The sequence below is a fragment of the Callithrix jacchus genome, chromosome 9 (genome assembly GCF_049354715.1).
Source record: "Callithrix jacchus isolate 240 chromosome 9, calJac240_pri, whole genome shotgun sequence".
NCBI lineage: Eukaryota > Metazoa > Chordata > Mammalia > Primates > Cebidae > Callithrix > Callithrix jacchus.
The window spans coordinates 84104162-84128753 of NC_133510.1; the positions used below are offsets into that span (position 1 = coordinate 84104162).

The following is a 24592-nucleotide window of genomic DNA, read 5'->3' on the forward strand; positions in this document are numbered from 1 at the left end:
TATGTCAGTGGGTTATTGCAATGGTGCATAAATGGCATTTGATTTTGAGGGAATATTTGTTTCAAAAGTGATACTTTGAGAACTGGAAATATGCAATAGTAGTTTTTTAAAAACTTACTTGTTACTTTATCATGTTTTCCAGTTATCTTTTCATTAATTGAAAAAAAAGATGCCTTTTGATCTGATCAAGTTTTGAGTTTTTAGATAACTTAAGCAGAACAGTGGCCCCAAGAGGCTGCTACCTGACTTACTGTTATTCAGGTCACTTGGGCTTTCCTATATTTTAGATAGCCAAAAGAGAGCTCAACTTACCTGTATTCAGGTCAGAAAAATTATATATGTAAAGGATTGGTGGTAGAAATAATAAATACTAATCAAGTGGAAGAAAGTTTAATCTCTTTTCTATTTTAAAAAATTTCATTTCTGTCAGAGAAGCATGCAAAAATTTAAATTTTTAAAAATCAAATTGTTTATCCCTAGGAAAAGAAAAATGGTTCCAAAAGAATATCTGCCATCATTCCCAGCAAACTAACACAGGAACAGAAAACCGAATACTGCATGTTCTCACTTGTAAGTGGGAATTGAACAATGAGAACGCATGAACAGAGGGAGGGGAACATTACACACTGGGGGCTGTCAGGGGGCAGGGGGAGAGAGAGCATTAGGACAAATACCTAATGCATGCAGGGCTTAAAAACTATATGACAGGTTGACAGGTGCAGCAAACCACCTTGGCACATATATACCTATGGAACAAACCTGCATGTTCTGCACTTATGTCCCAGAACTTAAATTAAAAAAAAAATCTGTCAATGAAATCCACTATTTTTGAAATATAGTACATCATATTCTGATAAAACATCTTAGCAAATCTCTAAAAGAAATTCCAGATCTGATAAAAGGTATCTACCAGTTACTATGATAAGCATCACATTAATGAATAGCGCTGTTATTAAAGTATATACTTTTAGAAGCTTTATAAGTTTTAGACAATAAGAAATGAAAATTGAAAAGGAAGAGAAGAGAAAATTAAATCCTCCCAATTTGTTAATTACTAAGAAAATACCAAGAGTACAGCAAACTCTTAAAAATAACAGGTTTGCAAGTTTGCTGGAATCCATATCAATGTTGGAAAATCAGTAGCATCTTTATATACCAGTATTCATTTATTAGGAAGAACATAAGAAGATAACAATCACAGTGACTATAAATGCCTGAAAGTAAATCTAATCATCTATAAGGTCTCTATGGGAAAAATTAAACCATTTTATTGAAGAACATAAATTATACATAAATAAATGGAGATCTAAGCCATATGTACGCATGGTAAAACAGTATGCAATAGAGGTGATATCTTTTCCAAGTTAATTTATTAATTTAAGCAATTCCAATGCAAATGTTATTGGGGCACAGAAAACAATTCCCCCAAATATGACTTTGGCTTGCTGAGTGCTTTGAAAATTGAAAAGCCTCAAAAATAATCCTTACAACCAAGATCTGTGTCCTTCCTCTCTCTCTCTCTCTCTCTCTCTGGAATTTCCTTATCTGACTAAAAACACCTGTTTCCACAAGAAATGCAGTTGTCTTAAGATTCCCCTCTTTAATAATCTTGTCAAATAACCTATTAACCACTAGAGAAGAGAAGAAATTGGGAGTCCTCATACCAAGACAGACTTATGATCTGTTCTTCAGAGGGCAGCTCCCAGATATTACCCAGGGTACTTAATCTGCATAATAAAACAATCTTTGTTCCTGTGCAGTTTTTCTCCTTACTTTCCATTAATTTCTCAGTCCCACCCAGCTTCCAAAAAGAATCATTTACAAAATTTTTGCCTCATAAATCCATACATCTTTACCCTATGACGAGAATATTTAAGCATCAGCCCTCTGGCTGAGCTTCCAGTCTCATACATACATTGTATATGGCAGTCATGTCCATATGCATGTTAAAATAAATTTTATATGCCTTTTTCATATTAATCTACCTTCTTGCAATTCATTTTCAGCAAACCGTTAGAAGGCTAAAGAAAATCTTTCCCTTGGCCCCTATAATTCTACCAAGGTTTAAATTTGAAAAGCTGATACTGTATTTAAGCTCTAAGTATCAAGATTTATAAAGTAAATAGTTAAAACAGTGTGATATTTATTTATTATTCTTGAACTTGTATTTATTAAGTGCTCATTATGTTCTAGGAACGATTCTAGGTACCCAAGCTTCATCAGAAATAAAACAAAGATTCTAACCTTTATGGAGGTTATTCTCTAACTAGGATGGCAGACAATATATTACCAATATTATAAATAAAATAAAGTATATAAACACATACTGTGCTATAATACATTGCTATGTTAGAATATGTTACGACATTTGAACAAAGGCTGGATGGAAGTGAGGAAGTTAGCCACGTATCTGGAGGAAATGCATTCCAAAGGAAAGAGCAAATCAACGGGAGGCCATTGTGGCTGGGGTGGATTTAAAAATGTAGTCAGAGGATAAGGACAGTGAGATTACGTAGAGCCTTGTGCAAGTGGAAAGCAGTTGCAGTTTTGGGCAGACGATTGACGTGTTCAGATATATGTTTTAAAACATCACTCATATCAAAATAACACATGAACACTATAAATGTGTATAATTAGTATGTATCCACAGACATTTTTTAGAAAATGAAAACAAACAACAATTACTCTGATTAGACTGTAGATGGCCCATGGGAGAAGCAGAGAGACCTCATAAAAGGTGATTGATTACAATAATTCAGCTGAGAGATGACAATGGTTCAGAACAGAGTGAACAATGGATGTGGTGGGATTCCAGATATTTTTTGACGGGAGAACAAATTAAATTTCTTTATAGTTGAATGGAAGGTGTGAGAGATAGGGAAGATGTGAGGGTAATGCCAAATTATTTAGCTTGAACAACTGGAAATGTAAAGTTTTCATCATGTAAGCTGGAAATGATGGAGCAAGTTTTGTAAGGGGGATATCAAAGAGGTAAGTTTTTGATATTTTAAGTGTGCAATGTCTTTTAGATATACAAGTGGAGATGTTCACTTGTGGCTGGATATATGTGTTTGGTTGTATGGTCTGAACTAGAGGTAAAGATTCATAAATTATTAGCATATAGATCAGATGATATTGATTGAAATCATGGAGAGAGTATAAGTAGAAAAGATGTGGAGGGCTGCACCCTGGGGTGCTCCAATATTAAGAAGTCAGAGGAAGGAAAAAAAATGGAGACATAGCCACTGGTAAGGTAAGAGAAAAACAGTGTAGTTTCCTATAATGCAAGAGAAGAAAGTGTATGAAGGAAGAAAACAATTACCTATGTCATATACTGCTGAGACATCAACTATAGCAAGGGCTGAGAGCAGGCCGCTGTATTTAGCAATATAAATTTAGTGATAACTGCAGTAGGAGTGGTTTTTGTGTAGTGGGGCAACACTTTATTGAAATGGGTTTATAAAGGAATTAAAAATGTGGGTCCAAAAGATATATTTTTTTAAGTTGGGAAAACTTTGTATATTATAGGAATATAGTAGACTGGGGTGCCCAAACCCCAGGCCATGGACATGTACTGGTCTGTGGCCTGGTAGGTGTCAGGCTGTACAGTAGTAAGTTAAGGTGGGAGAAAGCTTCATCTGTATTTACAGCCTCTCCCTATCAATTGCATTACTGCTTGAGCTCTACGTCCTGTCAGATCAGTGGCAGCATTAGATTCACAAAGAAGTGCGAACCCTTTTGTTAACTGTTTATTTGAGGGATCCAGGCTGTGCGCTCCTATGAGACTCTAATGCCTCATGATCTGTGATTGTCTCCCATCACTGCCAGATGAGACTATCCAGTTGCAGGAAAACAAGGTCAGAGATCCCACTGATTTTACAATACAGTGAGTTGTATAATTATTTCATTATATATTTCAATGTATTAATAATAGATACAAAGTAGAAAATAAATGTAATGCACTAGAATCATCCTGAAATCATTCCCTACCTCACTCCACCCTGAGTCAGTGGAAAAATTGTCTTTCACAAAACTGGTCCCTAGTGCCAATAAGTTTGGGGACCACTGGAGAAGACAAAAAAAAAAAAAGAAAAAATGATGGCAAAGAAAAGAGCAGTAAAATTGCTTGGGAAATATACTTGATTAAATGATTGCTGAAGACATTACACACAGATGAAACAAGTTTTCTTTGACAAGCCATTTTTGAAATTTTGGTTAGCCTATGCTCAAACCAATAAACTCATCCTCTTATAAACATGGACAGGTTTAAGACTTTGCTTAAAGTAAATGATCTTCTATTTTGAAATCCATTAAATCAGGTACTTTTTATGCTGCCTTTTCTTTCCATAGTTCACTTTTTTTTTTTTTTTTGAGATGGAGTTTCGCTCTTGTTACCCAGGCTGGAGTGCAATGGCGCGATCTCGGCTCACTGCAACCTCCGCCTCCTGGGTTCAGGCAATTCTCCTGCCTCAGCCTCCTGAGTAGCTGGGATTACAGGCACGCGCCACCATGCTCAGCTAATTTTTTGTATTTCTAGTAGAGACGGGGTTTCACCATGTTGACCAGGATGGTCTCGATCTGTTGACCTCGTGATCCACCCGCCTCGGCCTCCCAAAGTGCTGGGATTACAGGCTTGAGCCATAGTTCACTTTTAATCTTTTACCTGTTTATCTCAGATCCTCCTGTTCATGTGCTATATGACTTTGAGCCATTGATTCTTGCCCTATAAACCTCACAGGGTTGTTGTTACAGAGGTCAAACAAAACAACTCATGTAAAGGTTATATTTCTCATTCTTACATACCTGTAGCCCCTTTGTTAATGAGGTTTTGAGACAAGTTTGAAGAATGAGTTGCCTAACTTTAAAGGTCAAGCACCAGCGTTCCTTAATTCCATATTAAGGCATATCCTAAGGAACGTTCATTCTGGCATGTGCTACTACCCTGTGGATAAAGAGCAGCTCTGGAAACACTACATACTGTATTTCTTTCTTGAGGCTTGACAATATTAAGAATTAAAATATGAATACCATAGTACCACTTAAAAACTGTACAGAACAATATTTCTTAATCTACTTCTCCTGGGAATTTCATTTTTAGGGGGAGTGGTTCCCATGAGACACTGATTAAATTACTGGGGAACTTACGTTTCATGAGAAATGTCGAGATAGATAAATTCTATCAAAGTGAAAAATAAAATTAGGTCAACTGAAGAACTTCTGAATGACAAACTTAAAAATTCTCCTGGTCTGGTTTAACAGATCAGACAAAACAAAACAGAGGAAAAATAACTTGTTCTTTTGTACATCACCAGAAGACTACAGATTTCTTGGCAGAAAATTGACCCTCAAATTATGTCACTAAGACAAAGGTAAATGAACAAATTTCCAGTCAGCCAGTCTTTTAAAGTCTTTGGAAATATCCTTTTTCAGAAAAAAAAAAAATGTTTATTCTGAATCCCTCAAATCCTGGCTAATATAAACAATACTTATTATTGAAAACAGAGGAGTCAATTTCACTTCATCTTTCCATCCAATAAGGTCTTAGTTAACACACAATCACCCAGTCACTGCACTCAGATTTGTTTTGAACCTAATGAGTTCCCACATAACATTAGAAGATTTTTATTTTTGCCATTGCATATAGAAGATCCCTAACCTTTGTTTATGTGCTTCCTCTCCAACTCAGCTTCTAGAAAACTAATATAAGATAACTTCATGTATATGAAGATAGGCCATAGAACAGCCTAACCCTACATCTTTTGGTTCCTTTTCTAGCCAGTAATTGACTTCTGGGCCAGTCCAACCCATGCGTATAGTTGGACCTGCTCTTTCAAATTTGGCCAATTCATAAGCTTCACTCTGTTTGGGGTTTCATTGCTTGACAATTCAATTGAAGAATAAAGGAGAAACATGCAGGTTGTTGTTTTATTAGGAATTAAAGTACAATATATAGGATCAATACACAAAAGAAAATACTCTGTGAGTGCAATCCAGTTGTATATAAGCCCGATTATAACTATCTTTAAGACAGGGAATCGATAATGCATAAAATGAGCTACAGTTGACAAGACTGAATCTTTAAAAGAATAGTTGTTGGCAGTAGTTAACATGAATTGAGGAACACATAAAAATGAAAAAAAATCAATATACTGAAGACATGTTTGTGGATGATGACTTTTAGTTAGAACTTACCGAGAATCATTAAAAGAATGGCATTTGTGATAAATGATGTTTATTGGTATTTTTAAATAGGATGAGATATATTTATAAGTCAAACTTTTAATTGTATAGCTGATACAAAGATTTGTGTGAGACTGCAAATCCTCATACTATGATATCTCAATATTTCACACTAGCATGATGGAATGAAATTCTTTGTCTTCACTGAGCATCACATTGCTCATATAGCTATACTGGCTTTTTCTAAGTACCTATTTTTGTCATTGTGCATTCTAAGACAGCATTGCATTGATAAAAGTCCACAAAACCCTTAATTTTGATAAAGGCACATCCCATATTCCATTTTTACAACACTTTGGTTCAATATCCTTTATGAGCAATAGTCTACAGTGAGAATACTAGACAAATAATTATTAAATTTACTGATCTGAGGATTATTCTTGCCACTGATTCTTCATTTTGCTTTATGTACTTTTTGTCCATAATTCTTCTGACAAGAACTTAAGAACTAAAAACACGCAAACAAAAATCTATTTCTGATTTTACATTTATCCAGCTTTCACATTTCCATATTACTGTTGCTTAAATTATTATGTTGCATTTTATTTTAATTTAAAGAACCGTCATGAATAAATGTCAGGTTTAGAGAGGAGAGAAGAATAAGAGCAACAACTTAAAAAAGGAAGCTTTAATTTAGTTCATTTAGTAATTAAGCTCAAAGTGGGAATGATAAGCAAAGAGGCCTGGGAGGCAAGAAGAGGCCAGCAAGCTTGGGAAGAACCTCACGTGACATGTCGAGGATGTGACTTATCCGTTGTATGGTCACTGAAAGGCCACCCAACTCCACTCTTCAATCATGAAGTACTAGTGTCTCAGTCACTAATACGTGAGATGTATAAAAATTCACTGCATATAGTTAAATGTGACTATTGTTTTGTGAAAGTTTTACCATATGGTTGACTCCTTGTACTTTTTCAGGTCTCAGTTCAAATCCCACCATCTTAAAAAGATCTCCTTCTTTAATGTCTTTGCCACTCACCTTGTAGAGGGTCCCTTGATCATATCTATGCCCTTTTAATACTGTATATATTCGTTTATTGCCTATAACCTCAAGTGTCTTGTTCATCATTATATTCCCACCACCTGGAACAGGGCCCATTTATTAGCACCTTTAAAAAGGTTGCCACTAAATATTTATTCGATTGGAAACACAGTATTAATAAATAGAAAAAGCATTTATTGCTTGTATACAATATGCCGAAGATCATGAAATTCTTTGAATATAGTGTTTCTATTCTTACAACTCTGTAAGTTGGCAAGACTATTTTATCTGAAACTGTTAAGACTCGGAGGTATTAAAGGGTAAGGGTCAAACAGCTAGTAGCTGTCAGAGATGGGAACTTCAAAGAAATCGCTAGTCCATATTGTCTCTCTGATACCCCTCAATGAGGATTAATCTTGTTTTTAAACTCTAATATTATTTTTGATACCACAATGTTTATCAAGTTCTATGATATTAATTTGGACATGCTTATTTCTCAATGTAGATTCTTGTCAATTATTATTTTTTTTTTTTGAGACGGAGTTTAGCTCTTGTTACCCAGGCTGGAGTGCAATGGCGCTATCTAGGCTCACCGCAACTGCCGCCTCCTGGGTTCGGGTAATTCTCCTGCCTCAGCCTCCTGAGTAGCTGGGATTACAGGCACGTGCCACCGTGCCCAGCTAGTTTTTTTGTATTTTTAGTAGAGACGGGGTTTCACCATGTTGACCAGTATAGTCTCCATCTCTTGACCTAGTGATCCACCCGCCTCGGCCTCCCAAAGTGCTGGGATTACAGATTCTTGTCAAATTTATTACAGACTATATCTTCTGAATCACTACCATATCTAATATTCTACTAATTTGCATCAGTTAGCAAATATTTTCAGCTGAAAAAATAATTGGAAGTACAGTTTATACAAGCCATGAGCATCATTATCTCCTTTACAAGAGAAGCAGCATGTTTAGTTTTGAAAATTCATAAATTCCATCTAGAAAAAAACAGGAAAAAAGTTATGGGAGCCTGGTTCTAAAAAGGTAGAATTTAGTGTTCTGAAAATTTTTATTGTCCTGTGAATATTTATGTTCTTCCAAACAATCAATTAAATTTAAGGCACAGAAATATTTAAACTCATTCCATTAAGTGTATTTGTTCTATTTATTGTTTTCATTTAAAAATGCTAATAATTACCAGACTTTTCCATGTGTAATAAGGCCTGTTTCAGAGTGTGCTTTTATGAGACTATTTTTGTTAACTTTTTTGTCACAGAGTTCTCAAACCACTGACACAAAACATTTCCTGTTGGCTAATAACCTATCCTGACTGTGTAATTTAAGTAAAATAACAGCCCTAAACAAAGGATAATCCTAATGACTAGGATTTACAAATCACTTTCTTATTCTATTAGTAACTAACAATAGTTTTATATTTTTGTCCTGATCAACCACTTTTCAATTTACAAACTAATACTACTGTCCATCATTGATAATCTGCCAAAATAAGTATTCTCTTTTCTTTTGTTTGAATATAGCTTTTTAAAAGTTCTCAATAAAAAATTAAGTATTAGGCGTTAAATTACAACCCTTTGATAACATGTTGTTTTATGGCATTAATATACCTCAAATAATCATGTCATGGAAAATGATTTTGATAAAAAATCCTCTATAATATTATGTGTGTAACATGGGAATATTTATATAAGGACAATGAAAATAATAATCTGGATACTGTTTTATGTTTTATCAAGAAATGCCAGGTAAAGAAATGTGGTATAGCTGAGCACAGTGACTCACACCTGTAATTCAGCACTTTGGGAGGCCGAGGTGGGTGGATCGCTTGAGCTCAGGAGTCCAAGACTGGCCTGGGCAACATGGTGAAACCCTGTCTCTAGAAAAAATAACAGAATTAGCTAGGCGTGGTGGCTTGCGCCAGTATTCTTAGCTACTTGGAAGGCTCAGTGGGAGGACTGATTGAACCCAGGAGGCGGAGGTTTCAGTGAGCCAAAATCATGTCACTGTACTACAGCCAGGACTATCTCAAAAATATGTAAATAAAAATAAACAAACATGGCATAAATAAAACTTCCTATTACAACACTTTATTGGATCATCCTGAGAAATCAATCACAGGATTCATATGAATTGAAACAGTTTACATACATTTTTAATTTAGACTATATATGACATATTGTACATATTTTAGGTTCATATTAAAGGATATGAGCATGATATTAAAATAATATATCATTATTTAAAGCATTTAGAAATCACTCTTCTTGAAATTCAAGGATGCTAAAAAAAGAAATGAATACCAGTAACCATAATGTTTAAAAATCTTTAGTTACACCAACACAAGCAGTGAATGACTTAGCAGTGGCATACAATTTCTTTTCTGCATTGGCTGAAATGCCTTCACTAAGAATTGGAAGTCAAAGAAAGTTAAAGACAAGTGCTTTAGGTCACTAGTGACTCAAAAATCCTCCATATGTGTACTTATATCTGTGAAGATCAGTAGACAAATATCAAATATGCATAAATCCTCATCCTAATTCTGTAACCAGTTTCTGAAAAATAATCTGACATAAACTGTCTTACATTCTATAATGTCTACATATTCTAATATTTAGAGGTTATATTGTTAGAGTAGGTAGTTAAGCAACTAACATGTGATGGTCAGGTAGTTGTTAAACTACCTCTCTAAAACAATAATTGGTTGCAACCAGTGCCAGGGGAAGACCATCTCTAATAAATAGAGAACACCTGAATCTGGTGAGCAGCCGTTTTCAAATAAGATCTCAGGAGTTGGGCCAGTGGGCTTACACATGTGCAAAGAGAAGCAAAATGGCAGAATTTAACTGGTATATGAACAGAACATTCCTCTAAGAACACTCAACTAGTAAGGTAAAAATGCCTCAAGTGAGCATATATACAACTTCAATAAACATGCTGTGCAGTGCTGACAGGCCACTGTACATGCAGACAGTGCACCCCAAGGGAAGAATCAAGGGAGAAGTAAACAACCCCAGAATCAAGCCAGTATATAAAACCCTGAGTCGGAGGTCAAATTGCATACTTCAATCTCTCAAGTTGCCCATTTGGCCCTTTTAAACTGTACTTTTATTTCCTTTTCTTTCTGCCTTAAAACTTTCCTGCTCTAAAACTTGCCTTGGCCTCTCCCTATGCCTCAACCCCCTTGGTCAAATTCTTCTGAGAAAGCAAGAACTGAGGTTGTTGCAGACCTGTATGGATTTGCTGCTGCTAACATTATCTTGATGAAAGAATACTTGAAAAATATATGTATGAGCATTCTCTGCCCTCCTCCTCCAGAAGAAGAATGCTTTAAGTATGAAATAATCTGTTCAAGGATAAACAAAATCTCAAGTCGTTCATGTCTGCAAGAGGCATATTTTTTCATTTCTGGACTAGATTAGCATAAATACAGCATTATTTAAAAAAATGATAATTTGTAGCCTTCTATGAAAAAGACTAGATGACCATAAAATCTATTTTTATAACCAACCAGTTGTGGTTCTATAATTCTCTGAGGAGAGGTATACTACTAATGACACCATTAAAATGAAAGAGCAATATCAAATTACATGTTGATTTCCTAAACAGAGTGCTGAGTTTGCAATGCTTTATTCAAGAGCTTGGTATATCTACTGAAGCAATATCAGCTTATTTAGTTGAAGGAAAGAGAAATAATTTTATTCTAATCTCAGATACAGCTGTTGAAATACATCAAATTGTAGTTTATGTCTTATATTTTACCTAAGATTTCTATAAAATACATAGATAAAAGCTAAATTCATGGTCTTAAATGAAGATCCATTTGTCAGCCACCAGAATTGAAGTTTTTTTCTGGAAATTCATCTGATTTTCTTACTTTCTTTTGCTTTTCTATATGAAGGAAGAAACATAAGAAGTTCCTCTATTTTTTCTACTAGTGCTATGTATTTTAACGTCCAGTCACTCGATTCTTAATCACTAGGCTTTAGAAACTCTTGACATTTTCAGTTACACCAATTTAGCTACCTGATTCATGTGGTCTTCATTTAGGAGCTTAACAATTCAATCATTGTTACAGGCAAATGATTCTCCCGAGTTTCCAACACAGGATGTGTGAATGCCTCTGTAATTTTCATCTGATTCTGGACCTACCAATAACTTAACTTCTTCCTCTCATGTTGGAAAGAAGTGTTCCAGCAAGAAACTTTTTGTCTCTTGCTAGTGGAGCAACAGAGTGCTAATTTCCTTTGTGTGGGCCTAAACCTCACCCAAAAGGAGAATCATTGCATTATAAAAAATAGTGAAAGTCCTATGACTTCAAGTATCTTTTATGTAATCTCTCATTAACAAGAGTACTGCTGAGGCCTCAAACAATGCAAGAAAAATACTAATCAAAGATTACCAACAATTTTTCAGTCACAAACAACAAATTAGTCACCAATTGTATGTAATATTACTTACAATTCAAAAGTGTCGTTCTGTACTTAAAATAGTCCTGCATATATATGTACTTATAGATATGCCATATATATACACACACACACACAAATTTTATATGTACTTTACTTTATACATCTTATAAATTCAATTATATTTAATTGAAATACTTTTAAGAGAATCAATTAAGAGCAAGTAGAAAATTCAAATATGCGTATGTGCATATACACAACATATACACATATGTATATATTTAAGAGAATCAAACTGGGAACAATAAATGAGAAGGAAATCATCATACACCTTGAACCTTTGACCAAAGAATCCAACATATACTAAAAAAGTTCATTATGTGGTTTTTATATTTCCTTCCAAATAATATAAGAAGTAAACATTTCCATGTAAGAGCTTGTGGTGTGTGTCATACCTTCTCATGGATTTTCTGGCCAGGTTCCAACCCTTCAAGATGTTCTGACTCTGTGGATCCCTCGCTTGATGCCATTTTTCTTTGTATATGAACATTTTGTTCACGCAAGGCAACAATCTGCAAAATAAAAGCACTATGCCTTTAAACTCTAAATAGAGCATAAAATAAAAAAAGAAAATGAATTTACTTCAGTGTGGTTAAGAACTAATGAACAGTAACAAACAATCAGAAAGTGAACATTACATTCTACTGAATTACTACACAAAATATATTTTTAAATGTAGGTCAGTATTTTAAATAATTGGAAAAAAAATCATAAAATTTCTACTTAAAAGAGGTTAAAGCACTGTGAAATTTACCTAAGAAAATATTTTCTAGTTGGAAATGTCTGTAAATTAATTATATATATGTATTCATGTATTGTTAATTCAGAAATTATTTTTTAAATCCGTTTGTAGTATGTAATAAAAATCTTTCATTGGTCTGTATTTGTAAAGTATATAAAAAACATAAATTAAAGATTGAAGGTTAAAGACTATGAGCACAATCATTTCTCCTACATTGATAGCCCATTTGCAATTTAATATAAGCAGATACATAGCTGGACTTAAAAATTATTTTGTAATGCTGTCATGAGCATGTATTATTAAATTTATCTCATTATTTTAATGTCCATTATTTTAGTACTGTAGTCCACATTTAATTTGCAAACACAAATTCAGAGAGCAGTTAATTCTTGTAAACTTTCAGCTCAATTTTAAAGACATAATTATTTCAACTAAAAAACAAATTTTTGGGTAGTTATAGCATAAGTGATCCTAGTAATATACAGAGTGAAAAACAGTATTCGTCTTTTTAAAATGGTGTTTTAAAATAAATTTGCTCTCTCTCTCTCTCTCTCTCTACATATATATGTATCACTTTGAAAATATTTTACATTACATTAATGCTGTAACATTTATTTCATGGCATATTTTATTGTATTATCAACTCAGATATTAGTCAATATCAGTTCTTGGAGAAATAACTGTACATAGTATTTAATGCACAATAAGATCTGAATCTTATTAAACTTATATGTGAAAATTACGAGACCAACATGTCACAAGACAAATAATCATTAACTAAAATAAAAAGGTAACAAGGGATTGGGTGTTTGCCCTGCTGCCTGACACTACTTCAATGCCATATTTTCCACTATGTGTTCATGAGATCAGTTGATCTTGCTATATGATCTCTGGCATTTGAGCAATGGGTATATCCTTTGGTAAGGGTATATGAAGAACAACTAGGTATATGTTCTTCTTTCTCTTGTGTAACTGTAATCACCAAATAATTGGCTCCCTCACTCTCATCCATCTACAATCTATTATCTACAAAGCAGCCAGATACATCTTTCAAACTTAAATTATATTGTGTAATCCCTCAGCTTTCTGAAAAACAAATGTTTGTCCAGTTTCGGTGGCTCGTGCCTGTAATCCCAGTACTTTGGGAAGCCAAGGCAGCTGGATTACTTGAGGTCAGGAGTTTGTGGCCAGCCTGATCAACTGGTGAAACCTGTCTCTACTAAAAATACAAAAATTAGCCAACATAGTGGCATGTGCCTGTAAACTCAGCTACTCAGGAGGCTGAGCCAGGAGAATCTCTTGAACCTGAGAGGTGGAGATTGTAGCGAGCTGAGATTGTGCCACTGCACTTCAGCCTGGGTGACAGAGCAAGACTCCATCTTAAAAAATTAAATTAAGTTTTAGAAAAATGAATGCTTTCCCAATTTATTTAGCCTAAATTGAAACTTCTTAACAAGGTCTGTGCTATTCTACATGATCCCTTTGCTTCAGCCACACTGGTCTCCTTTCCATCTCTCAAACATAACTGGCTCTTTCTTACACAGAATTGAGGAATTTGATGATCTTCCTGCCTGAAAGATTCTTCCTCAGCTACCACAGGGGGCACAATCCCAGCTTTCAAAACTCAGCTGAAATACAACTCCTCAGAGAGAATGTCTCTTGTCATCAAACACTTTTTACAGTATATCCCTGTTTATTTTCTTGCATGTAGCACTCATTAAAGTCAATTATTTTATTTCTTCGCTTCCTCATTTTGCTTATTTATTTAGCTAGCACAAGTCCTAATAATATCTCCTGAGAAAATAAATTTCAAATGAATGCTTCATTAAAAACTGCATTTTCATATGAAGTAGCACATCAAATTATTATGTGCAGAGTATTCACTAGAAATGTGTTGAATTAAATAATAAATGGATATGGGAAATCAAATAATCTAAACCTAATTAATTCAAAAATAACAAAAGATAAAGATTTGGAGTGCATACGAAACTTCAGTAACATCCTTTTCTCATTAATCAATATGGAAATAGATTACATCAAAGGAATGACAAGAAGAAAATAGTTCCTGGAAATATCATTTTAATATTACACTCTTAACATGTTACTTTTTGCATACATATTATGTTACAATTGATACATATTGAGATTTTATTATGAATTAAAAATTTTTAAATATTCAAGTATCATTTGTTGACATTCCACTAAGACAACACCTATGACTAACAGACATGCTAATACAAAGTACCAGGAAATTTAAAAATCATATGCTTTGTCTTCTATTATGAATCTACCCAGAAGTGAAGGGAGACATTGAAAAAAATATTTAAAGAAGAAATTTAACTCTCAGCTAACAGATTAGCTTATGTTTGCTTAATAAACAGATAACTTTCAAATATGTCCTAGTGCCTGAAATAAAGCAGGCCATCTATAAAAGTTTATTGAATGAATCAGTGAAAAGATGAATTAATGTCCTCATTAAATAATCATCAAAAAATCAAATTCATTCAGAAAAAAATTTACAAATATAATCGATCCACTATGATTTTTAAAATCCTAAACTTCGAGTTTGATACAAAGTTTATACATGACAATTAATTCCAAAAAAGACATATTTTCAACCACTAACATGCAACCTTTGTTTTGAAAAAATGAATCACTTCTAAAAAGGTTGGCTCTTGAAACAGAAGAACGAATGTGACATATTTTATATTCTCTATCACTCTAATATGCTGTTTTCCCCCAACAATAAATTATCCTGGGTAGTTGGAAAAGCAAAGCTTCAGCATCTAATTTAATTATGGGTGTTAATAAGTGGATTATTTTTCACACTGTGGAAAGGATGAAAGTTAGTAGCTGTCTTCTAAAAATTCACCTTTTGGGGTTAAGGCTTTTCTTCAATTTGTTTTAAAGAGTGAAGAGGTCACCTAGAAATTGCTGGAGCCTAAGGTAGCACAGACTTCATTGGGAAATTCTCTTACCTGGTTTGAGAAGTGAAGACAAGAGATGTCTAGGGAACCAGCTTGGGACAGTAAATAGAATGAAAAGCAGATGATGGTCTCAAAACATTCCCTAGCCTCTCACTGAGATGGAATATTGTCAAAGAAGGGGCCCAAGCAATTTGCCTCCAAGAAAACTAACATAGGTCTGGATATCTCACTGCTAAACAACATGACCTACTTGCTACAGTTTAAATGTTCCCACCAAAACTTGTGTTGAAATGTAATTGCCTTTGTGATGGTATTAAGAGGTAGGACCTTTAACAGGTTTTTAGGGCATGGGGACTCTCTCCTCATAAATGGATTGAGGTTGTTATCTCTGGAGTGGGTTATTTATCATTGGAGTGGGTTCTAGATAAAAAGATAGAGTTTGTCCCTCATTCTCTCTCTCATCTTATATGATTTTATACTCTTCCATCCTTCTACTACGGCATAAGCATCTTAAAAGCTCATGCCAGATGCCAGTGTCATGCCTTGGACTTCCCAGCCTTCAGAACTTTCAGAAATAAATTTATTTTCTTTAAAAATTACACAGTCTGTGATATTCTGTTATAGCAACACAAAACAGACTAAGACACTACTCCAAATAAGATTACATGTTGAGTAGGAGGAACCACTTATGTACAAGTCCCATTGTTTACCCAGTTCTTATATAATTGTACTGAAAACCCCACTATGTACAAGCACTGTTCTAAACTATTTTTATCTGGAAAAGGGGTATGATTCATATTTAACAAATGATCAGATTAAGATAAAGACAGATTAATAAGAAGAACTACTATGGTTTGAATATATGCCCTCCTCCAGCCCCCAACATTTGTATGTTGAAACCCAGGGCCCAATGTGATAGTAGAGGTCTTTAGGATATGATTACATCATGAAGGCTCTTCCATAATAAATAGAATTAGTACTGATATAAAATGCCTCAAGGGAACTAGCTAAGTAAGCCTTTTGCCATCCATCTTCTGCCATGTAAGGACACAATGTTCAGGGTGCCACACTGGAAGTAGAGGGCAGTCCTTATCAGACACCAAGTCTGCAGATACCTTGATATGGGACTTTCCTGCCCCCAGAACTGTGATAAACATATTTCTATTGTTTATAAATTATGCAGTCTCAGACATTTTGTCACAACAGCACAGATGTATTAAGAAGTAAGCGTCAAATAAAAAGTAATTCCGTATTCTTATTGTTCCTACTCTGTAACATTGGCTCAAATGGCTTTGCTTTGATATTTTTGGTCTATTAAATCAGGAGAAGTTAATCGTGGGCTGGGCTAGGAAGCATAAACATTTAATTTCAAGGGCTGATACCCTCCTATGCTGGAACCCTTTGTACATCATTCAGATTAGACACCTCCCTGGACAGATTCACATATAGGCTAAGTTTTGTACATATTTTCAGTGAGTTAGCAACCCACTGAAGGCTCATGGAACTCTGTTCAAGATAAGCATTTCATAGCTGGTTTTATTGTTCAATCTTTATTTATCAAGTGTCTGTTGACATTTGCTTTTAAGTATCCTTTCACATTTCTTTTGATAATAACATCTTATATTTTCACTGGAGAATTTTCCTTTCTTATTCTAATCCCACAGAGACTGTCAATCAAAGAACCAAGAGCCCATGGCAAATGGGTGGGCACAAGATCCAAGCCAGGGATCAGAATTGTATTCCTTTACATGTTTCTGGCTGAGCTTTGGGAAACAATTTTCTCTATCTGCTAAGGAAGGTAAACTGATAGAATATGATGGGAAACTCTTTACCATTAATTCCTACTCATGCAGAAAACACATGGAAGATATGAGGCCCTAACAATTGCTTCTGGTCCTGATTCTAGGCATCCTTAAATCTTTCCTATCCTTGGCATTTTAGTAATATGAACCAAGCCCCAAATTTTCCCTTTTGTGCCCAAACTCATTTGGAATGGTTTTCTGTCACTTGCAAATGCAGCAGGAAACATGGAAGACAACACAGAGCATGCAATATCTAAGTGAGGATTTTGGAGAGCAACTAAGAATTTACCAGACAGACAATGGTAGACGATTTTTTTTAGGTGAATACACGATCACAGTCATTTTGTGTTTCTAGTAATTTGTGTCCCTAGCACTGTAAGTTGTTTAATATTCTTGTGGCAAAAAGTACCTAGAAAAAGTTGGAAGAATGAAGAAGAACTAGCAGAGCAGAAGTGTTTCCATTGTCTCAGACATCTGTGTGCCTTTTCTCTTTGGCTTATTGCTTTGTCTTGACCTTTATTTGTGTTTTCTGGTTGCTCATAGCTCATAACAGCCTGACCCATTCCTTCTAGGCACTCCCAAACACAGTGTATTTTCAAGCAAATCTTCTAAGTTTCATTCATATCTTTGCCTCTTGTAAGATTGATTTTGGCTCTGACAAGCTCTGACCCTATACAATAGACTACTGGTAGTCTTTGTGGCTGCAAAATTCCTTAGCCCTCATTTTTTTTTCTATCAGCTTGAACACTATCATGTTTTGCAATAGACCCTCTTCTAGATTCTTGCCTTTAAACAACTGTTTTTCATCACTATCCTGGAGAGATTCATTTATTTCAAAAATATGCATTCAGCACTGATGACATACCAGGCATTAGGGAAATACAATGGGGGGAAAAGGCAGAAATCTTTCCTAATAGAAACTGTATTCTCATTTGGAAAAATAAATTATAAACAAAAATAAGTAGAGCATAGTTTTAAATGGTAATAGAAAAAAAAATCAAACCAAGTGAGGGATGCTGTGAAGTATAATCTAATCACAAATTAGGTGATTTCTGAGTATCGACTTGAAGACAAGAGGGAACAAGCAATGTGGGTATCTGGGAGAAGAACATTCCAGAAAATGTAAGTAATACTGAAAAAAGAAAATGTGGCACATATATACCATATAATACTATGCAGCCATAAAAAAGGAGGAGTTCATGTTATTTGCAGGGACATGTAGGAAGCTGGAAACCATCATTCTCAGAAAACTGACACAAGAACAGAAAACCAAACATTGCATTTTCTCAATCATAAGTAGGTGCTGAACAATGAGAACACTTGGACACAGGGAGGGGAACATCACATACCAGGGCCTGTTGGGGGATGGGGGGATTAGGGGAGGGATAGCAGGGCAGTGGGAGTTAGGGGAGAGATAGCATTAGTAGAAATACCTAATGTAGATGACAGGGTGATGGACGCAGCAAACCACCATGGCAAGTGTATACCTATGTAACAAACCTACACATTCTGTACATGCATCCCAGAATTTAAAGTATAATCATAAAAAAATAAAAAACAAATGTTGAGATTTATGAAAATATTTTTGGGAGTTCCTTAAATAATGTGAAATGTTCTTTGTAAAAGAGAGCTAAAAAATTAGTGCAAGGTGAGGCCCTGAAAACTTAAGAAAACATGTTATCATGAAGAAAGTGTGATTTGGGAGAAAAATAGGCTATTAAATACTTTATATACCCAATAAAGTGTTTAGGATTTCTCAAAGGTTTAAGAAATATTAATATATTTATTCAACAAATATTCATTTGATCACTGTTATAAGTATCAAACACTCCTGAATGCAGACAGTTTCCTCTTCTTGTGGAGATTACATTCTAGTTAAGGAGGAAAAGAAAAAAAAGGAAAAGGAAGCAGTAAGACTGCAATAGCAAAATAGCAATTATTTATTGAGCTCTTATAATGTGCCAGAAACAGTGCTAAGCACATTTGCATCTTTTCACAAACTTTGCATCTATATTATTCTTTCTTTCCAGGTTTGAGATTTCTTGAAAACAGACCCTGAGACTATTACTTTTCATGGCAAAAACCACAATTGCTTTTGTACCAACCTAATAGCAACGGGGTACAAGTAGTTTGAGAGGTGATTCCTGGAAGTATAATATTCCTTAAATATGCTTGAAAGGCTGAGGATGAGTCCCAGCCCATGTAATTGTTGTAGGTTGTAAGATCTTAACCTCAAGTTCAGGTTCTTCTGATTTCAAAAGTAGGGATAATAATGTCTACCTTACATTGTATTTGCTCTGCAAAATGCCTAGTCAAATTTGATGTTCATTAAACACTTGTTATGTAATGATAATGACAATAATGAACTGACTTTGACAATAATGAATTGACTTCCACTTACTTCTTTAGTTTGATCTTTCTATTTATATTGCTTGATCTAGCTTACTGAAAGCCTTGCATCCCACACATAAAAAGTTCTGCCTTGGCTGTGAGTTTTTATATTCACCTGAGTTACCTTTCCTCCTCTTTAACTGTCTCTTAGTCGCTTAAAGTCTTTCAGATGAATTCTGGGACCATATCTTCCCAAGGAGTTACATAATTCCTTAGTATTCTCCAGTAACTCATGTCATGCAAACTATTACTCTATCACAACTGGTTATTAGTTTTCTCACCAACCATTTTGACACACTGCCTTGAGACTAGAAACTGTATCTAATTCATTATTTACTCCCAGTTTTTAGGACATTGGCTGACAAACAGAGGCACTCTAGAAATATCTGTAGAATGTCAAATGATGACAGACTATATAAATGGAAAAAAAAAGCCTATGAAGAGTTGGAAAATTGAACAGAAACGTACACAGGATTTATATATGGAGAAGAAAATTAGTTATCCACATAGACGTCTATATGAACTTGAAGACCTTCCAAGTGTTCATTTTATAGGATTCAAGGTTAAAAAGGATTCCTGGAAGAGCCCATTGGGGAAATAAAGAAATAAAAGAATGGGAAATATTGCAATGGCTTAAGACCACTGCCCTAGAGTGAGGAGGCAGGTAAGGTAGAAATCATAAGCAACTGTAAAGGAGGGTAGAAGTAGGATCATGGAAGGGCGGTTTAATGAAAGTCATAGAGATGTTTTGTAAATTCAAATTAATAGCCAAATTCATGTCTTAAAATATATTAATAAAACGTATTCACGAGTATATTGCAGCTTAGGTAATATGACTTACATGCTTTGAGGCACATTGTTTATGTGCTTTAGATTTAGGAGGAATTGGTGTTTGTGGACAGAAAAATGGAATTCTAAGAGTATCTAAGAAACTAATTTCTGCCAATAGAACTATCTAACAAAAAAAAAAGGGAATGTAAATTAATTTAGTTTTCACTTCACTTTATCTTTCTGAAATATTAACATACACAAAGAAATGGGAGTTGAGAAATTAAATTTCTAATTAAGAACTTTAACCAATAATAATAGCTATGTCTTTAATATATGCCCCATGTGGTATAAAGCAATTTACATATATTATCTCACTTAATCTTTCCAATAACCTTGTAAATTGGGTATTTTTGTTATTTTACAAATGAGAAAACTGGCATAGAGAAAATATGTAATATACTTGAAGTCATACAGAAAAAGACAAAACAGAGAGATTTCTGATTCACGTCTGAATCCTTCAAAACATTTAAAAAATACTATGCTATAATGCCTTTTGTAATCAATGAAATGATTCATTGATATATAATCCAAATATTTATCAAGGCCAGGACTACAAACCTGTGGTCTGATGGCAGGGGATTTTTCTTCCCTGAGTTGGCAAACAATTTAAAAGATGTTTTCAGAAACATTCAAAAGATGTCTTCATTTATTCCCAGAAATAAAAAAGTCTTGGTTTTTACCTTATCAATTATTGTTATTTATAACTCTTATATAGCATAGGCATATAACTTTATCCTGAAAAAATTTAACTTACTTTAAAAAATAAAATACATCTACATAAAATCTTTCATGCTATTTCTACAGGGATTTTCATTCTTATGTTTTTAAATTAATATTTGTCTTTACTTATTTAACAACTTCCAGTAAGTGCCCACATCTAATTAACAAAGATTATTTTCATCTATTTTTATCCCAAATTCAATCAACAATTCCAAGGGTGACACTTACTGAAGTCTCTCTACACCAAAACATAATTTGCTTCTACAAGATGCTTATTCTACTTTCAGCTGAATTCTATGCTTAGGTTACAATGAAGTTGCAACATACATACACAAACAACAACAAAGGAACTAGTAAAGCAGTAGAGTTTTACAATTTACAGTTAAGTAACTCTTCAGTCACAATAGTTTGCATTTGTGTTGCTATGTATTAATTGGGAGACCATAAAGGTTGAAACATTTATTTGAATTTACCCATGTTAAAACCCATGGAGAGCAACTTCATGTAGTCTGTGCTGTTTGATCACCTTGCATATAATTTCAATTTAAATGGTTTTCATTAAGCATGGGTAGATTCTGAAGGCTTGTGAAACTGAACTGCTCCAATGAATAATCAGATTGTTTTGAGGTGGGAATCAGAGATTTGTATTGTTAGAATATATCTTGGTTCAGGTAAAAGAAAAGTTTAATAATTTAATGAATAAATTCATTTATCCTAATGAATGACCAAATAGCTTTGAGGTGAAAGCAACAGTTTCACTTTCTGGTTATTTAGAATTTTTACTACATGCAATACTTGTATTCAGTCAACTAATATTTATTGGGTGAATAAGAATACTCTACATTTCTTTATTTTTAAACTTGCTATCCCAAATTTGGCTGACTAGTACTACCAATTCCTATATAGATCAATTAACTAAGTGCTAAAATTTAAATTCACCATTACCAGTAAGTTTCTGGTGACCTTTTAATTGAAAATACATCATATGAAAAATACATCAGTTTGGCTATTTCCAAATTTAACATCTAAACTGGTTTTGTTTATATCTAAATACATATGGGATTAAAATTCAGCTCATTTCTAATGATTAAAAATTCCTCTTAAAATTAATATTTAAAGATTTTTGAAAACCTTCCTAGAACAATAATTGGAATGCAAAACTGTTATTTTTAGTTTTAAGTTTAAAACAGAACAATTCAATAGCCAAAAAAAAGAACTTCAAATGTATGCTTATGTAGAATGTTTTGTTTTTGTTTTTGCAAGAGATGCTTATGCTATTTTAAGTTAGAATTTAGATTTTCAACAATAGCAACCTCACAGTAGCTATACTTTGTCATTGTTATTAATATGTAATTCTAATGAAAATTACAACTTTGTACTAACATATCTCTTTTTATTTAATCAGTATTTCAGTCAATACATTTTCTGACACTTGATAATGCTTTATTTTCATTTATTTTGACCATTTCCATAGTTCCCAAATAATTAATACCAAAAGCAATGGAAACAAAAGCCAAAATAGACAAATGGGATCTAATTAAACATAACAGCTTCTGTACAGCAAAAGAAACTATGATTAGAGCAAACTGGCAACCAACAGAATGGAAAAAATTTTTGCAGTCTATCCATCAGATTGCAACAAGGGCTCATATCCAGAATCAACAAGGAAGTTAACAAATTTACAAGAAAAAAATAACCCATCAAAAAGTGGGCGAGGGATATGAATAGACATTTCTCAAAAGAAGACATTTATGCAGCCTACAAACACATGAAAAAAAGCTCATCATCACTGATCATTAGAGAAATGCAAATTAAAACCACACTGAGATACCATCTCATGCCAGTTAAAATGGCGATCATTAAAAAATCAGGAGACAACAGATGCTGGAGAGGATGTGGAGAAACAGGAACACTTTTACATTGTTGATGGGGGTGTAAATTAGTTAACCATTGTGGAAGACAGTTTGGCGATTCCTCAAGGATACAGAACTAGAAATACCATTTGATCCAGCAATCCCAATACTGGATATATACCCAAAGGATTATAAAACATTCAATTATAAAGACATATAAACACATATGTTTACTGTGGCACCATTTACAATAGCAAAGACTTGGAACCAACCCAAATGCTTATCAATGACAGACTGGATAAAGAAAATGTGGCACATATACACCATGGAATACTATGCAGCCATAAAAAGGGATGAGTTCATGTCCTTTGTAGGGACAGGGAAGAAGCTGAAAATCATCCTCAGCAAACTGACACAAGAACAGAAAACCAAACACCGCATGTTCTCACTCGTAAGTGGGTGTTGAACCATGAGAACACAGGGACACAAGGAGGGGAACATCACACAATGGGGCCTGTTGAGGGGTGGGATCTAGGGGAGGGATAACATTAGGAGAAATATCTAATGTAGATGATGGGGGGTGAATGCAGTAAACCACCATGGCATGTGTATACCTGTGTAACAAACCTGCATGATCTGTACATGTACCCCAGAACATTAAGTCTAATAATAAAAATAAAATAAAATACTAGCATCTTCATTAGAGAATGTAAAAGGCTACAGAAAATACAAAACAACTTAAGTTGGCCAGAAGAATTAGTGGACATTGTTAAGGTACAAGACTGCTATTTTACTAGGTTAGCAACTATGAGTGGCATACTATCGAAGAATGGTAATAAAAACAGCAGAGGAAGCTGTCAATACAGGAAAGTGAAAGAATTAATCTAGAGTATGAAAGCCAACACATTTCTAAACAGATTTTTCAAAAGTGTCAGTGGTAGGACAACACATTTTTAACCACTTATATTTATCACTGCATGAAAGCAAGACTCAATTTAGAATATATATAAGCAAATAAATAAACAAGGAAGGGTAGAAACTATTCATTAAGGTCAGCGACACTGAGAAGGCACTACCAAGTGTAAAGCAGCTGCAATAATTCAGTGTTGAGTATTGGCAGTAACTGAGTTAAAAGTTTTGAATTTCATAAAGAAAATATGGCAAAATCTCCATCACCAAGGAAGATGTCCTTGCTAATAACTTCTCACCTTCTTGAAGAACACAGCAAAATGCTATTCAAAAATTGAAATAGGTGTCACACAGTGAAAACAGCAAATAGAATTTACTGCAGGTATTGATTATTACAAAGTACTTCTTGGTACTTTGTACAGAATGGACGCTCTCTTCATTCATACTTATTCCTCACAATCACTCCCATAGGGCTCTTGACCCTCTGAAGTCAGAGGTATCAAAATCTAATTTGGTTTGGCTTCAGCTAAGGGCATAAACGACAACTAACTGCAGTAATTAATTATCCTCCCAACTAAAATAAAAGGGAAAAGAAAATTAAGGATACTGAGCTAGGCTGAGAAGACAGTGAATGCAAACTAAATAATCTAATGCGTCCATACATGATAATTTTACAAAGCAGGAAACATGCTCTGGGAACAAGAATACTTATTTTCAAAAG

General features: G+C 34.2%; 1 protein-coding gene across 50 annotated transcripts in view; it reads right to left on the reverse strand.

Annotated features, from left to right (window-relative positions):
- The window catches only part of PPFIA2 (PPFI scaffold protein A2), a 506309-nt gene that overhangs the window by 138577 nt on the left and 343140 nt on the right, over positions 1-24592 (reverse strand). For all 50 annotated transcript variants that reach the window (XM_078336983.1, XM_078336985.1, XM_078336982.1 and 47 more), the window contains one exon: positions 12092-12208. In XM_078336983.1, coding sequence (XP_078193109.1) covers positions 12092-12208 — 117 coding nt within the window. The remainder of the gene's footprint in view (positions 1-12091; positions 12209-24592) is intronic.